This window comes from Medicago truncatula, chromosome 4, assembly GCF_003473485.1.
Source record: "Medicago truncatula cultivar Jemalong A17 chromosome 4, MtrunA17r5.0-ANR, whole genome shotgun sequence".
Classification (NCBI taxonomy): domain Eukaryota; kingdom Viridiplantae; phylum Streptophyta; class Magnoliopsida; order Fabales; family Fabaceae; genus Medicago; species Medicago truncatula.
The window spans coordinates 44175578-44192982 of NC_053045.1; the positions used below are offsets into that span (position 1 = coordinate 44175578).

At 33.7% G+C, this 17405-nt stretch overlaps 2 protein-coding genes across 2 annotated transcripts; one reads left to right on the forward strand and one right to left on the reverse strand.

The window, feature by feature from the left end:
- Nucleotides 1–371: 371 nt before the first annotated feature.
- On the reverse strand, nt 372–4173 carry LOC11432759 (vesicle-associated protein 4-2). Its single transcript, XM_003608218.4, has 7 exons — nt 3810–4173; nt 1964–2034; nt 1573–1654; nt 1354–1466; nt 1173–1250; nt 832–951; nt 372–718 (listed from the first exon to the last, which is right to left on the reverse strand). Exons 1-7 carry the CDS (start codon nt 4081–4083, stop codon nt 656–658), a joined length of 801 nt encoding a protein of 266 aa, XP_003608266.1. The 5' UTR covers nt 4084–4173; the 3' UTR covers nt 372–655.
- Nucleotides 4174–10088: 5915 nt separating this feature from the next.
- Nucleotides 10089–11668, forward strand: LOC11431248 (transcription factor MYB102). The gene is made up of 3 exons (XM_003608220.3): nt 10089–10434; nt 10528–10657; nt 10822–11668. The coding sequence occupies exons 1-3, from the start codon at nt 10299–10301 to the stop codon at nt 11630–11632; spliced, it is 1077 nt and encodes a 358-aa protein (XP_003608268.1). The 5' UTR covers nt 10089–10298; the 3' UTR covers nt 11633–11668.
- The last annotated feature ends 5737 nt before the right edge of the window (nt 11669–17405 follow it).

Below are 17405 nucleotides of genomic sequence, written 5' to 3' on the forward strand. Positions count from 1 at the left end.
ATAAGCAAAATTCACTTTTTAAGTTCATTCATTTTATGATGTATGTGGTTCATAATATGGACCACATACATCATTAAATGAATGAACCTAAAAAGTAAATTTTGCTTATATTTTGAAACGGAGGGATTACAAATTATCCTTCTTTGTTGTTTTTTTTTCTTCCCTTCTTTGTGTGTCAGAAAGATTATCTGAACTACAACTTTAATAAACAATCTTATTAAGGATAAACCAATGATCCGATTTCATCTTTCCTTACTTCCAAGTAGTTCAGGGTACTTAGGATAAATCAATGTCAACATATTCCTCAATATTTGTAACCAAACTTAGGATTTTTTTTTTTTAAAATGTCGACCAACTACTTTACATACAAATAGAGCCATAGCAAAACAGATTGACATCAAATCATTTGAGAACTTGAACGAATTATTTCTCACATAAATCTATCAAAATATATTATTATTCCACAAACGAAAAAGCCTGAAAACATAATGACATTTATCTACATAAAGGATGATCACCACACCCACACATAGTTTTCACTTTTCACTACAATACACACTTGCCATTCGCCTGAAAATATTCCAAGAAAAAGACCCTGTGATTTTGAAACTCTTCTCTGAAGACCAACATATATTAATTTATCCAGACCAACATTCTATACAGAATCTACAACCACATCGCCCTGCTGCTTAGCAAGGTATCTTTCCCTCCTCTCTTTCTGAAAAAACATAATCAGGAATCATATTATAGATAGATAGATGAGCATTGTCCAAAAGTGAGTATTGCAATTTGCAAAGAAAATATTTAACAAAATTCAAATAACATACGCACCCATTCGTCAATGACAAGCCCTTCACCAATAATTTTAGGCCCTGCATCTTCTGCAGGTTTCTTCCGTTCTTCAAGGGCAGCATCAGCATCAGCCAACTGCCGCTTCAATTTTTCCAAAATCTTAATGAAGAAAAATAGAATCCCATAAGTAATATACAATCAATTAATGTATTATATACAGACAACTTATAGACAAAAATAAAGATAGCTGATATTGAATGTCTCGACCACAATAAAGTAACAGATAATTAAATGAACTAGTGCAGAAAGAACAAAGGAGTCGTGTAATAACCACAAGAATTGCCCAAATACAAAAGTACACTGAATTTTTTTTTACTCACAGGACTTGGACGCTCTGGATCTAGAAAAACAACACGCAAAATCTGCTCAACTGCCACCTGGTCTTTCTGCTCATCAAACTGTTTCCAGGCAGAAAAAATTAATTGCCTTAGAAAACAAATCTAAATAAGATCTCACTTTTAGACAAAAGTAAAAGTTTATAGCAAAATAAATTTAACTAACCAGCTCGGGGACGTAATCAATTGAACCTTTGACCTTCAAACTCATGATTTTAAATTTGAGTCCACTCTTTTCTGGCTTTTCATTATTTTCTGGTTGCTCTACAAACTTGAACACTGGTAAACAGAATACAAATTAGAAAGAAAACTAAACCTTGTATTTATTATACTAGCTTTGGTTGCACCCAGAAAGGAATACGTAGAGAAATCGAATATTGCCTACCGGTTGCTATGATACTCTCGCCAGGTGCAAGGATAGCTCCAGGAGGACGCATGAAACAACTTTTTGGTGCAGTTGTTTGAAACTATGATAAACAAAGAAACATCTCAAAACAGATAGTTTAATTCCAACACTAATTTAGAATATAGGAAGACTTGTCAATTTATACAATAATAAATGAATAATTGTCCTGCAAAACAGTGACATAGTAAAAGTAAGAATAGACAGGTGAGTTCGAGACTCGACCAAAATACCGCAACAACAAAAACTGCATATGAGAAAAGAAACGTATAAAGTAGGGAAATAAATAAAGAGGTGAACATGTTTCACTATATTTTGAATGTTACATGATAATAAATAGGGGGTAAATAAACAGGTGACATGTTTACTATACCTTAAATGCTACATTAGATTTACTGGTGTTTTTAATCCTGATGGCACTCCTAACCTGTTTTCCTGGCTCATCTACACAAGACAGCAAGGAAAGAAGGAACAAAATTGAGTAAGAGAAGGATGCATAAAATGACCAATCATGAGGAGAAGTACTCGAATAAGAAACCTATGAAACAAAAATGAGCACATGTCCATGAATCTGCCTGTGTATTCATAGACCTAAAAGTACATACAACATTAGGAGCATGATCACAAAGCGACTTTTTATATCTTATTTTCTGTGACGCCCATTTGTTTGACCTACTTTCAAAATTTACAGTTTCCGCGCAGCCATTAAAACTTGCTATCTTAATTAAAAAGGGATCCCTAGTAACTTCCATTGCTAACAAGGTAAGGCATTATTGCTGCCATTCATATTTAACTGCTTAGTAGAAGAAAGCAAGATGTACACCTTTCTAGTCTCTAGCGTATTGTACTCTAGTAAGCCTCTCAACCTCCACAACATATGCACACAATAGATGCTGACAATAAATGACCATAAATTGTGTGTACAATAGTATATACCATGCCAACGATGTGCTTAGCAAGGGTTTGAGCTTTTTCTGTTTTGTGAACGTGATGATCTTTTTAGGAGCCTTGCTTCCTAATTTATATTAGCTGTGACCTAGGAGGAAGCAGAACGACTTCGAAGCCGTCCCAACGTGCGTTGCCAGCTCCCCCCCCCCCCCCCCTCTTCTTGCCAACCTCCCCTCAATCAGCAGTCACGTGACTAAAAAAGGGAAGGACTTGGTCGCATCATGACGTGGGAGCCCTATTCCTCGGATAAGGGAGTCAAGGATCCACTCAACCAAGCTATGTGGCTGTGGACCCCCCTCCCGAGGTATTTTGTATGACATCCTGGCCTCGCCTACGTGGCGAGTCCGTCTGCTCTTCTCGGGTAGCCGAGTATGTTCTTGGCTGTCGTAACTATTATAACGGTACACAGAACCCCAAGCACGGGCCATAAGGGCAAAGTGTTTGAGAAAGGTTCCTTAACACTGCCATTAAATGTTGTCTTCTCTGATTGACGGTACAAATTGAAACAAACCCAAAGAGAAAAGATCGTTTTTATTATTATTTTGGTTACCCAAGGTATCCTCCGGCCAAAAGCCAGAGACTAATCCTTCGGGGTACGGAGATCCACTTAAGAGGATGACCTCTCCCAACAAGTTATCTTTCGTACGCAACGGCCATGGATCGAACACATGACTACATGCTTAAGACACTCGGTTATCAGCCAATTGTGCCACACTATGTTGGTAAAAAGAAAGTTTTTTTACATCATATAGTACATCCATCACTTGGATGAACAAAACCTGCCCCAAAACTAAAATTATATATGGATCACCATTCTCTAAGTAAATTTTGCCAATAGAAATATTAAAATCTAATGTGTAACAAAAAAAAGCCCTTGATTGATAATGTATGAAAATTGAGGAAGTTTAAATTTTAGGAACACTTTCAATTTAAGTGAAGTGTCCGAGGTTCGAAACTCGGTCCATGCATATATTACATAATGTCCCTACAATCTGAGTTAAGCTCATGTGCGATTTGCAAGATAAACAAGTCAACCATTATTTTTTAAACAGGCAAAAAATTTAAACCAAATAAAAAGTTTATAGTTTTAGATAGTTTAATTAAAAAATTAATAACACACCCACCCCCTAATTAAATTGAAATTGTAATGAACATCGTTTAAAAGAAATTACAACAATTACTTATACTTAAATAGATCATGATAAAATCAATAACAATTAAATTGCAAGCAAAGTAAAACAGAAACATAAAAAAATGAGCAGCAGACATACAAGGGAAGTAAAGTTTGTTAGAAGGATCAAGCTTGAGACGACGTCGTGTTGGGAGAAGCGATCTAGCAACAGATGAAACTGAATTTGAAGTGTGAGAAGTTGAACCTTCAAGAGGAGTGTTACTGTTAGGGTTATGATGATGATGATGATGAAGGTTGTTATTAACAGAAGAAGACGTCGTGTTGGTGGAAGAAGTGTTAGAATTTCGAAAAGGAAGTTTGAAGAAATTCCAAACCTTAGGTTCGGAGTGAAGTTTGGGTTCAGCTACGGCCATGGTGGGTGTCTCTCTGTTTTGAGAAAATGATGAAAGAGGAAAATGAAGGAAGGTAAACGAGGGCCTTGACTTTCACGTTTTACAATTTCAACTTTTGAAAGTGAGAGACTGTTTGATAAACGACGACGTTTACTTTCTCTGTTTTTTTTAAAAAAAAAAATTTAAAAAATAAATAATGAGTTGTTGAATGGGAAATGAGAATTTTGGGGATACGACGTGGCAGTGATGTTCGTGGAAAATGTGGTGGGGTCTCTTGCAATTTCAAGTAACCAGTGTTTATGTTTAGATTAGAATTATAACACGTTAATGGGGTTGACACTTTTTCAAAAAGTGTGAACCTTCTTTCAGCCTACACGACAAAAAGGTGAGATTAAGCAACGGAGGGTGATCATAATAGAAAAATAATAGGGTCTTTACAACCATAAAATTGGTTTTTGTTTAAGCAAACATCAAATGGTTTTATACAATTAGTGTGTGGGAATCTCCGGTGAAAAAAAATAGTGTGTGAAATCTGAAAACCATGGAACTTTGGAACCTTGAGAACAGAAGAAGAAAAAACAATTACATCAACTAGTTAACTAGCTATGAAGGGATCGAAAGAACAAGAATACTAGCCTTCAAGGGGATATGATATGCAAAACAAAACAAAAAAAACTATTATTTTCTCATCCTATAGTCTTCTCGCACGCCCTATGCAATTTATGAAAATGCCTTCCGGATTATAAAATCCGGAACATGAATGCGTGTTCCGGAATATAAAATTCGGACAACTGCGAAAGATAAAAGGAACTTCACCCTCCATTTTTAGAGTTTCACTTTCACCATTCACTTTCTCTCTACATTATCCCAAAATTCGAACACCACAAATCTTGTCCAAATTTAGAGTTTTGTTGCTCAAAAGCACCGCATTTCAACCCTTGTCAAACATCATGGAAGGTAAGTTCGATTTATGTACATTTGCATGGTTAATTTGGTAGTTTTTTTTTTCTTTCTGAAATTCTGGTTGGATGCAATCCGGATTTGTTTTTCCGGACTATATTGTTAATTTCCGGAGTTCGAAATTCGGACAAACCCATAACGTTTTTTTTGCTTCTGTTTTGTGCTGTTTGATTGTGATGTTTGATTACCCTAATTTGAATGTTACAGAAGGTTCAACATCTAATACTCAGCGTGTAAGGGAGGCAGGGCATGCTTCCCGTATGAGAGCGCAAAGGCAACAGCTGGAGGATGAAGGATGAAGGTGGTGTTCCTCCGAGACGTCGGGGTGCTAGAGGACGTCGTGCTGATGTCGAGCATCAGCCAAAGCAGCAAAAGTATATGGACTTGCAGCAAGAGCAGTCTGATGTGGGCTTGCAACACATGGAAGAGCAGGAGCTTGAGGAGGAGTTACATGCTATGGACGAGGAAATGGAAGATGCTGAGCCACGACAAAAGCGAAAGAAGAAGGAGAAGGTGGTGGATCCTGAGCCACAAGATGACTATCCTGGTGGCCCACACGAGACTGGTCTGCTTTGGAAGTTCCCATATGACCTCACTTTATTAATTTTAGGGTTAATAGGCTTATACCCCCCATATGAAACACCTAAAATACCCCTGATGCAAAATTAAAAATCCCAATTTATTTTCTCATCTTCTTCTCCATGAAGCCTCTTTCTCTCTCTAATACATGTACCTCTTGACCATTTCAAAATTATTAAAATGATTTGAACATATATTGCACACAAGAGAAAGGATTTCAATGAATTGCTTTTCCCATACCTTGCAATGAAAATGGCTGAGCCATAAAATGATTTTAAAGGTAAAATAAAATCCTAGGGATTTTCTAGGGCTATTCTAATTCTAAATCAATTTCATTCAGAATTAAAATACATTATGGAAAAATTCTTCTAATGTAATCACTCATTCTCTCTCAAAAAATACTTTGGTCGTGACTTTTACCTTACTTAAAATCCTTGACTTTTAAGCTTTTGAAGAAATTGTATAATCAACAACTTTTTTCAATGTGATGAATTCAACAAGGAAGATTAGAAACTGGATCGTTTCTTTACCACCTTATCGTTTTAGACGAACTTGAACAAGTCTCTGATGGTACTTGAAAGGAGATGTAATCTTTTAGAATCAAGTTGAGTTCATTGTGGTACGTTGTAGGTAATCTTACTGTTTCTCATCAACTTGAACTAGAATACGACTTTTATTTCAAGAGATTCATAATAGAAAGAGAATTTATAATCTCACAATGTTATACCTCTTCTACCGATATGCATGATGGGATCCTTTTGGAGGTTTATGGGACAAGAGGGGAGGATGGAAGTTCATATCTATTATAATATTGTTTTACAACGTAATCAAGTCACATTAAAGAACAAACTTGAGAGGAGGAAAAATGAAAATGGTTTGAAAGGAAAGTGGTTTGAGGGTAAAGACGAGGGTCCACTGAGTGAAGTTGAGAAAGAGGGAGGCGAGAAAGCGATGAAAAAGGCTGAGACTGAAAAAAAAATGAGGGATTTCCTAGAGACTAATAGAAGGGACTCACATCAACATCAAATCTATGTATATACCTTTGAATGCATTTTGTCAATGTCAGTCAATAAAGCCTAGAGGTTGTGCCAAGATGTGTACTCTCAGCCCTCTGGTCTTCTAAGGGATATGAAGCTAAAGAGGGAGGTGAAGGTTTGCCTTCCCTCATCCTTAAGAGTAATGATTCATCTTGTTGGTCACATTTTTTAGGAGTAATGATTTTAAGGTTACTGAACACTTCAACGTTTACGTTGAGTGATTCGTATTTTTTAAGAATAAACTTTTTAGAAGGTAACGATTTAGAAAGATGAAGATTCAGCAAAAGGTGAGAGTTTTTAAAATTTATTCTCGAAAGGCTTCAGGTTTGAACTTTTGGAGAGAAAATGTGGATTGTGTGTGGAAGTGAAAACTTAGCAAAGTTAGAGGTGAAAACAACAAAAGGAAGTGAAAATAATTACTTCGGTTTTACGGAGCAGTAAATGCTCTCAACCGAGAAAGAAACAATGAAAAAAATCAAGGAAATTGCTAATTTGTGTCAGAAGGGCACAAGATAAGAAACCAAAGCAGAAATAAAATTTTGAAAAATTGTGTATTTTAATTTTGAAAGCTTTATATTTTATCTTTTTAACTTGTGCATTTATTGATTAATTCCTTTTTTTACTTTTCAACTTGTGCCCTTAGAGTACAAGTTAGCACGACCCAAAAATTAAAGGCAAAACTTTGAAAGCATTAAAACACATAAACGAAGTTTGACTCAAAAATTAAAAACTTTAAAAGACTAATTTCTTGCAATTTAAAAACTTTTCTTTTGAAAATGAAGTTAAACAATTTAAATAATTAATTTAATTATAGTTTTGATCCTCTTATTTTCACCCGTTCACGGAATTGACCCCCCATTTTAAAATCCACCAAGTGGTCCCTTCCTAAAAAAATTAGACTTAAAAACGGTGTTTTGACATGTTTTAAATTACGTGACAAATAATTTGATGCTATGTAATCATCCAAATTGAGGCATGTTTGTATTATCATATTTGAAATTATCCATTGTATAAATTATGTGAAGTTGTATGGGAGAACTCATAAAAACAACTTATAATAATTTTCACAAGTTTTTTTTGGGCAGTCATAAGTTTTTTTCAACTTAGTTTCATAAGTCCTCCAATATCTTGTATAAACAACTTATATCATACACACAATCATTTCAACATTATTTTATATTTTAGACTTAATTGGACATTTGGTCCCCTAAATAATTATGAGTTTACATTTTGGTCCTATAAATTGTAAAACTCACATTTTGGTCCCCTTAGTTTTGCTCTGTTAGTCAAAAAGGTTCTTAGATGTTAACTTTAACCTCAAATGTCTTAAGTGGACCAATCTTAAGAGTGTTCCACCATAGATTCTATTGAATTTTTTAACTTTAACCGTTTGATCTTTTATTTTAAAAGGGAACAGTTAGAGAATGCAGGTTTATTATATCTTAGTGTGTATCACCAACATCTAATTGGTGCCCAAGTTGATTTCATTTTCCCTTCTTTCTCTCTCTCTTCACGTGAACTTCTTTCTTTTCTTTCTCTCAAACCTTCAACAAAACAAAATCATCCATTGTTGAACAAAACCCATCCTTCATCACCACCACCGCCTACGAACCACCTTCCACCACCCACATCAATTTCACAGTAATCATCAAATAGAAAGTTTTGCAATTTCTTCAATGGAGAAAATTCATGAACCCATATTCTGCAATTTTTTTCACAGTAATCATAAAACAAAATAAAAAACACTCACCCACATTCATGAACCCATACTCAATCATTGTCTTTTGTTTCTTCATGAATCTTGTTTCTGGTTTCACAGTTTCTGAGAATTTGTGGAACTCAAAATTGATTTTTTTTTTAGATCTGAGATTGAGGGTATTATTATTGTGAAGTGATTAATTTGAAGTTGTGGGTTTTGTTGATTTTTGTGTAAAGTTAAGATTTTTTTTGGATTTTGGTGTCTGAGTTTTGTTTAGAAGATGAAGATTGAAGTGGGTTTAGGAGTAAATAGGTTATAGAATGAAGATGAAAATGCTATCGTAGTTGAAGTGTTAAGTGTTAATGCTTTTAATTATTTGGTTACAAATTCAATTTCAAATGAAAAAAAAAATAGAGCTGTTGTTGATGAAAATCAAAAAGAAATTTTGAATGTTTATTCTCCATGGATTGCTTGAAAAAAGAACCGGCGACAATGAGAGAGAGAGGAAGAACTAAAGAAATAATTTTCTTTGTATGTTTGGTTGTTTCTTTTTTCTGGGTTGTTGTGAATTGTGATGAATGTATGAATATTTGATGATGAACAAGAGTGGGGGAGAAGAAGAGAGAAGATGATAGAGCTGGAAAAATTAGGTGCCGACGGCTGACTATAGGTATAATGGACATGCAATCAAACGGCTAATATCATATCAAACATTTTAAACATTAAAAAACTAACGGAGGGGATCAATTTGACTGACGGAGCAAAATCAAGGGGACAAAAATGTGAGTTTTACAATTTATGGGATCAAAATGTAAACTCATAATTATTTTGGGGACCAAATATCCAATTAAGCCTAAATTTTACTATAAAAATATCTTGTGTATGCTTTATGCACAAGCATTTGCGTTATATGATGCAAAAAAGTTATTTATCCAAACATGCCCTTAATTATTTAATTAATGTTATTAATTAAATTATAAATTTGAATAATTTATTAAGTTAATTAAAACTGAAGTTTTTAGAGTTTTTTTTTTATAATTTCATGGGTGTCGGTCATTTTCCATCATTAGATCATATCTCAGATCACTTGAAACATGAAACAACATCATTTTTTTAGTCTAAAATTTTGATGGAGGGACCCAAGTTGATAAATTTTAAAATGAGAGGGTCAATTCCGTAAAATAGTGAAAAAATGAGGTACTAAACTGTAATTAAACCTAAATGACTGCATTATGTATTTTGTTTTAAATAAAAAATAATATTTAACGTAGATAGCCAACCATATCTATCTATGATTTTTTTTGAAAGAATATCTATCTATGATTGTATTTCTAAGAATTTTTTTTTATTACTAAAGATAAGAAAACTGGGAAGACATAGACATTCATCTATGTTTAAAGGTGGTTGCGTGGCAATATGAGGTTGATCACAGCTAATATGAATCCAGAAGATTACGGTCACATTCACCCGGAAAATGATGCTTGAATCCATGATAGCATTAAATTTGAAGAGTGTGTTCTGTTTAGTTTATCACAAAGTGATTAAAATGGATGATAAAATGTCCCCAAATTTCAAAGGGATGTAAAACAAAACAACATATATATGTACACAAACAACGTAGATAAATTTTACTAGGTGATGATTTGATAAGAAGAGGGACACGTAGCAAAAGAGACAACAAAGGACGGCACCAAATCCATTTGACTTCATTTGTGTCTTACCCTTAATTTCTATTTATACCACAGCAATAAGTTCCCTTGAGTTGAGTCTTATACATTACAAACTTTTTTCTCCCTCTCTTATCTCTTTCTTTATTTTCTCACATATCAAAAACTTCTCCCTCTTTCCAGACATATCATATCCTTCACGCAAACTCATTGACCATTTATTTGTTTAATATTAGCTCAACAATTGACTTCAAAGCCTTCACTTACCTTAGAACTATAGCACATAATACTACCATGGGAAGAGCACCTTGTTGTGAAAAGAATAATGGCCTCAAAAGAGGACCATGGACACAAGAGGAAGACCAAAAACTTATAGATTATATTCAAAAACATGGTTATGGCAACTGGAGATTACTCCCAAAGAATGCTGGTAAATACATACATATATATATATGTTATGAATCTACGAAAAAAATCAACATTATTAAACTAAAATGTTTGGTTATTTTTGTTTGAGTTGCAGGATTACAAAGATGTGGAAAGAGTTGTCGTCTACGTTGGACAAACTATCTCCGACCGGATATAAAGAGAGGACGATTCTCTTTTGAAGAAGAAGAAACCATAATTCAGCTGCATAGCATACTTGGCAACAAGTAATAATAATTAAGTCTCTCAGTATATAAATTTTAATCAATTTATCTACATGTGTAACAATGAGTTAAATACATATTAATTTTCATTATGATTAAGACACTATATACGACAGAATAATAGATATGATTTTTGTGACTAAACTACATAGTTTTGAATTGTGTAGGTGGTCTTCAATTGCTTCTAGGCTACCAGGAAGAACAGACAATGAAATCAAGAATTATTGGAACACTCACATTAGGAAAAGACTCTTAAGAATGGGAATTGATCCTGTGACACATAATCCACGTTTTGATCTTTTGGACCTATCTTCTATCCTAAATTCATCTCTCTATGCCTCTACCTCATCATCACAAATGAACATCCAAAGGCTAATTGGTACACAATCAATAGTGAACCCTGAGATTCTAAAGTTGGCTTCATCACTCTTCTCTTCTCAAAATGGACAAGAGAATCACCAAATTGATCACAAACAACAAATTAGCTCACACATGGATCAAGAAGCATGCACCATGTTGTTGAATCCACCTTTTGATAATAATTCAATGTCTTTCATTCAAACACACTTGGAGAATATATACTCATCATTTTTACCTGAATTTGGCTTCCAACAACATCATGAAAATGTTCAATTAAATTATTTGCATTGCAATGGAATTGCTTCAAGTAATGTAACAGAGGATTTTGTTCATCAATTACCATGCTATAACTACTTAAGTTCTGATTATCATGCAAATGATTTAAATGTGGACCCTCACATATCAGAAACTTCAACCTTTCATTGCAATAACAACAACCAGAATTTTAATTTCGCTTCAGTTCTATCTACACCTTCATCAAGTCCCACACAGTTGAATTCAAATTCTGCGAATATGAATGAAAGCAGTAGTACTGAAGATGAGACAGAGAGCTATGTTAGCAATAACATGTTTGAATTTCATATCTCAGATATCTTAGGTGTGAATGAGTTCATGTAATAATTTGGATTAAACAAAAGTTTTATTATTTAATTACTCGCATTGATTTATGTAGCTAGTTAATTAATGATTGATGTTGATACATGTAACATTTTTCTAAAACTTTATCAGTATTTGATACTTTGACTTTGGTTTCTTGAGGCCTTGGTTGTATTAGGAGGTACGGAGTATATGAAAGTCTTCATCATTTTCAAATGATTAAATTTTAGAGTTTCTATTATTACTATGTTACTGTTTGTATATCTGATTTTCTTTCCTCATTAGATTGGGAAATGGAATTCCTTTGACTAATTGAATTACTTAAACAAAGCAATGAACCAATAATATACATCACTTCAGTCTTCAGGTAATGAGTATCTTAACAAAACTGGAAATCAACCTATATAAAAATCCAAATTAGTAACACATAAACACACACGCAGGGCGGATCCAGACTTTAGGTACATGTGGAGCTAAAATTTTAAAGAAACAATAATGCAAACTATATTAAAAAATAAGAATTCATATTGTTTGATACAATACATTACAATGAAAATCGTCTCATATCCATTTGTTGAAAATGAGCTAAAATGACATCATCGTCTTTTATCCATTTGTTGAAATGAGCTAAAATGACATCATTGTTAATTGTTAAAAGAACATATCTTTCTATATGTAAGTTACAAAACGGTCATTTAGCCACTGATCATCCATTTTGTTAAATAGGTTACTCTTCACACCTTTCATATCTGAAAAAACACGTTCAACACTTGCAGTTGCTACCGGCAAGAGCAAAGCCAACTTCAAAAGTTTATAAATCATAACAAAAGTGTTGCACTTATTTGTTTCCACAAGTTTTACACAAAGGTCTAAAAACTCTTTCAACTTAACAAATTTTAGGTCAGATCGAACATCTGTAACATAACTCTTAAGTTAAGTGCGTAACACCACCTTCGGCACATCTATAAAATCATTTGGATAAAACTCAGTCATCCTCAATAACTTGTTCGCATCAAAAGCTGCAAATGATTTTGCGGGACTCAAGCATGAAACACACTGTAAAAGTTCAGTATTCTACTGCTGCGTTTTTTCTGGTGAATTCTAAGGTGAGGGAGCAATTAAATCCCTCACCGGTGGACCATGTATAATATACCATTAAATCTTTAAAAATGATTTAAGGGTTCAGATTTCATTAAAGAAAAGAGAGTAACACATGTGTCTTTTTCTACCCAATCCCTATTCCTAATTGGCTTCTTCAACAAATGGGTGTTAACCACCAAAAAATAACGATCTCTTACTGTTGTGATCCTGGGGATCTTCTCATAGTTGATGAACATGAGGATGGTGGTCTCTTGCCAATAGAACAGACCAACGATGATCAAGTTTAGAATATTGGCAATAAATAAAAAATTATGATATTCATATATATTAAACATTATATCTGAGTGTATTTAGGCAAAATGCTTTGAATAAATTTTAAGATTTCCAATTCGTTGTGTTTCTTTTTTATCAATTGGCAATAAAAATTAAACAGATTTATGCACGAATTGTTAGGCCTTATGAAATTTATTTCAATTGTGATCAATTGTCAAACTTGAACCATTGATACTAGGTTTGAAGTTTATTTGATTTTGGGTTTTCTCTTTCCATTGTTATAATGCTTGAAGTTTTTTGCCTTAAAAAAAGTTTGAAGTTTCTTTGATTTGAGATTTTCTCGGCCTTGTAGAAAAACAATAAGAGAGTAGGGATTGGATGGAGGAAGGCATATGTGCTATTCTTTTTTTTTTTTAATAAAATATGAACCCTTAGATAATTTTTAAAGATCTAATGGTATATTATAGATGGTTCACCGATGAGGGACTTAATTGCTCTCTCATCTTAGAATCCACCGTTTTTTCTATTATAAAAATAAAATAAAAAAAGAAAAAAGCATGTGGAGCTATAGCTCCACATTGCCTCAAGATAGATCCGTCCCTGCACACACGTGGCTTTCTTGTAGTCCAAGCAAAACAATTAAACAAAAGGAAGATAAAAACAACTCTCGTTTCATTTCATATGTAATAACTAACAAAGGGGCTGGAGCACACGTGAACAACTGTCCAAGACACCAGCCTGTTCACGTACGTATAAAGTACAATAATAGTCAACAATTTTGCATGGGAGGCTTTGACTAAAAACACTTTATTTTGGATACGTGGCCATGTACCAACGTTTGACACCGCAATCTGTGGGGACCTTCATACAAACCAAGATGCTTTTTGCCTTTTTGTATTGAAAATCATGGCGTGTTTCTTGTGCGGTTTTTTCTTTTTGTTTATGTTTTATGTTTCTTTTTGGAGGGGTTAGAATTAAATGGGGGTGTGATAGCACTAAATTGTGTCAGCAATGAGGGCTCAATAATACAATACAAGAGTGGGGGGTCCACCAACTATTCGATAAATGAGAGTAATAATGTAGAAAAATGTTTAAGTATGTATGAATAAGATGACGCATATCAACTTCCCATAGATAAGGAAAGTCTCGGTTCCTTCAAACATAGTATGAAATATGAATGAATAAGTTTGGTTCCTTCAAGTATTTTGCAGGAACTTACACTATAACTTGTAGTACAAGTTAGTGATGAAGAGTTCATATTAGTGTAGCACGCTTAGACTTGGTTCTATTAGTGTAGTGCAACTTAGATTTGATAGTGCAATCACAAATGTATATTATACCTCATGCACTCTATGAATGAATGATCTAATGAGAATTTTCACCATTTCATTCTATTCTTAATAAATACTAACATGGACTTTAGATCTCAAACCAAGTATTGATGGAGTGGCTAAATGTAGATGCCATGGTGACTTTGGAGGGGGTTGTTGATGGAGTGATCAATCACATTTTTCTCTTCATCAATTTGTGTTTGTGGGTTTTTTTGGACACTAAAATATCATGTCTCTCTTTTTATGAAGAATCCCAATGGGAACTGAAGAAGAGACAGATAAAGATAAAAACAATTTTTTGTGAAATAACAAACAGAAAAGAATAAAGAAATTAATTACCTCAATGAACAAGCACAAAAGAATAAAGATGAACACAGTGGTACGCTTAATATATTTTGGTTTGGTATATATTCATCATCTAATTATGTCATATTTTTATATTAATTTATTTTTGTAAAAATAAAATCAAAATACGAATACCGGATACCCAACTAAATGTATTTGAGAATTTAGCAAAAATAAACGACTGCCCATGATAAACCAATTGAGGTCTGTTGTTAGGCTCTCTATATTAGCTAAAGCATGCATGTCTTTCTTCATGGTATGAATAAACGACACACATTGATTTCTCAATCCATTTTCATTAGTCTTCTCATATGTGCATGAACCGTCATAATATTCCTAAAGGCTCAAAGGACTTTTATAAGGGCTTCTAGACCCATCAAGAGGCCTCAGCGCCCTCCAAAAGGGCCTTAAAACATAAAGGCGCGTCCTTCCCAGACAACCGCCTTTATCCGCTTCTAGAAGACTCTAGTACGCGCCCAAATACCCAAAACACCTCCATTACTTGTTGCCCAAGTAACCATAAATTAGGCCCATAGAAGGTTATAAATACCACTCTTGAGATCATTCTCAAGGCATCCAATAATCAGTCTAAAGCCTAGAATATGATACTTAACCCTAGTATCCTCTATTGTACTTTTTTGCTAGTACAATGCACTAACATAAAACTTCTAATATTGCTTTGGCTGTGATTGTGAAGGGGTACTAAAACTTATTTTTTCAAAGTTTGACTTAAATAGATTGCACCTAAAACGCACAAAGCATGTTCCCAGAGATAACATGACCATTTGAACAAAAGTCAAGAGAAAAAAATATCCAGTGCACATATATGTTTTATGTTATGATTGATAAAACATAATGCTAGTCCTTAAAATTTCACCAAACCACATACAAACATGCTTTAGGTGTATATATAGCTCGATCGGTATCCATTTTAAGATATGACAAATGAAAATGATATAATATCATAATTCAAATTTCAAAGTTCAAGGCCAATTGTCAACCTCAAACAAAAGAGTGATTGACTATAACAGAAAAATACACTTAAACTTTCGGCGGAGATATGTCAAAGTGAAATTGGTTTTTGGAACCACTGTTGTTGTAATCCAGCGATCAGTTCATAAGACTGCAATCATTCCAATAATGAGTTTAATGATGTGATTGATCCATTGATAAACTTTGGTTTTGATTGGTTAAATATTGAGGGCAGTTAAACTCTTAATAGTCATAGATGACCTCAAATATATGCAAACTCCAAATTACAGTAGATTAATTTATTTTTTTAATAAGTCAAAATGAGATATATTTCATTTTATCATAAGGCGTACCAGAAAAGAATAATTAGGTTCAAAACAATACAGATCAAAGGTTAAGAACACACTCTTAACCAACCAAAACCACAAAAAACTCTTAACCAATTCCAAGACAAGTAAATGGACAAAACCACCAATTATGGTACCCAAAACCAATATGGGAATATTTTTCCGTCAGCCACAAAAAAGATAACAACTTAATTTTGTTCAAAAGCTGATGAATACGCACTTCTTGATTTCTAATTATGTACCTTTGAAAATGAAGTGAAATCAGTACAAGTTGTGGGGTTTGTTGGTGTATCATTCATACCATGCATAAACAAACGGATAAAATACTTCAAGTTCTTTCGAAGGTTTAGCATCCAAATCCACTGCCAAGTCTCCTGTTGAATCTGACCTACAAAAGAAAGAGAGTTTGAAATCAACCACTGATAACCACTCTTAACAGATTAAATACATAATAAGGAATAATTTCAAATCTTGATGTTATGGGAAGGCTCGTCAATATACTTTAAATTTGGAGTTTAATAGTGAAAGGTATATGAATTGTGAAATGAGAGAAATTTCAGTGGTGGTGATAGTAAATGTTCTTCATTCTCAAATTAGTTTGACTAATATGAACACAAGAAACATAATTATAAAGACAATTATCCTCCAACCTTTTGGCATACCAAAGAACAACCTTTCCTATTCCAATTATAGTCTTGAAGCCATATTTCAAAACTTTAATTGTCTTGATAATAGCCTTCCAAACACAAGAAGAACCCGAACAATTTGACGCTCTAAAATAAAGATACCATAAAGATACTTAAAAGATAGAAGGTTGACCCAAAACTTATTCGGGTTATGGAGAAATTCCCAAACATGATTGTCGGTAGTAGATATATTCTGAAGCACGAACTGTCCAAATTACAAGACCCCTTATAGCCTTAGGTTTTGCAATTAACTTTCAATTCACCCCATGACTATGCTTCCTTCCCCAAATAAATTGTCTCGTAGAAACAACTATTTGGTTACACACCCCTTTAGGAATCCATAAATTATGCATAAAGTAGATAGGAAGGGTAGATACCACAAATTGGGCCAATGTCGCCCTCCATTTTCGGCTAAGGAATTCGGCCTTCAATGATATAAACAAAGTCTTCATTTTTTTTATCCTATCAGATAACATGGATAAACCATGGTACTTGTCTAGAGTAAGTATCCTCTTCACTTATAAAAATATATGGAGGATGTCATTTAAAAAAAAGATACATACAAAAAATATGTTGCATATCCTACCATTTAATAGATCCCATCATTAATTTATGCAGGGGCCGGAGTTCGAACCTCGGACACCCCAATTCTAGCCACTAGACTACTAGACAAAAAAAAAAAAAGGCATAAATCAAGATAATCTTAACTCATTTGTCTACTGAGAATGACGAGTAAAAG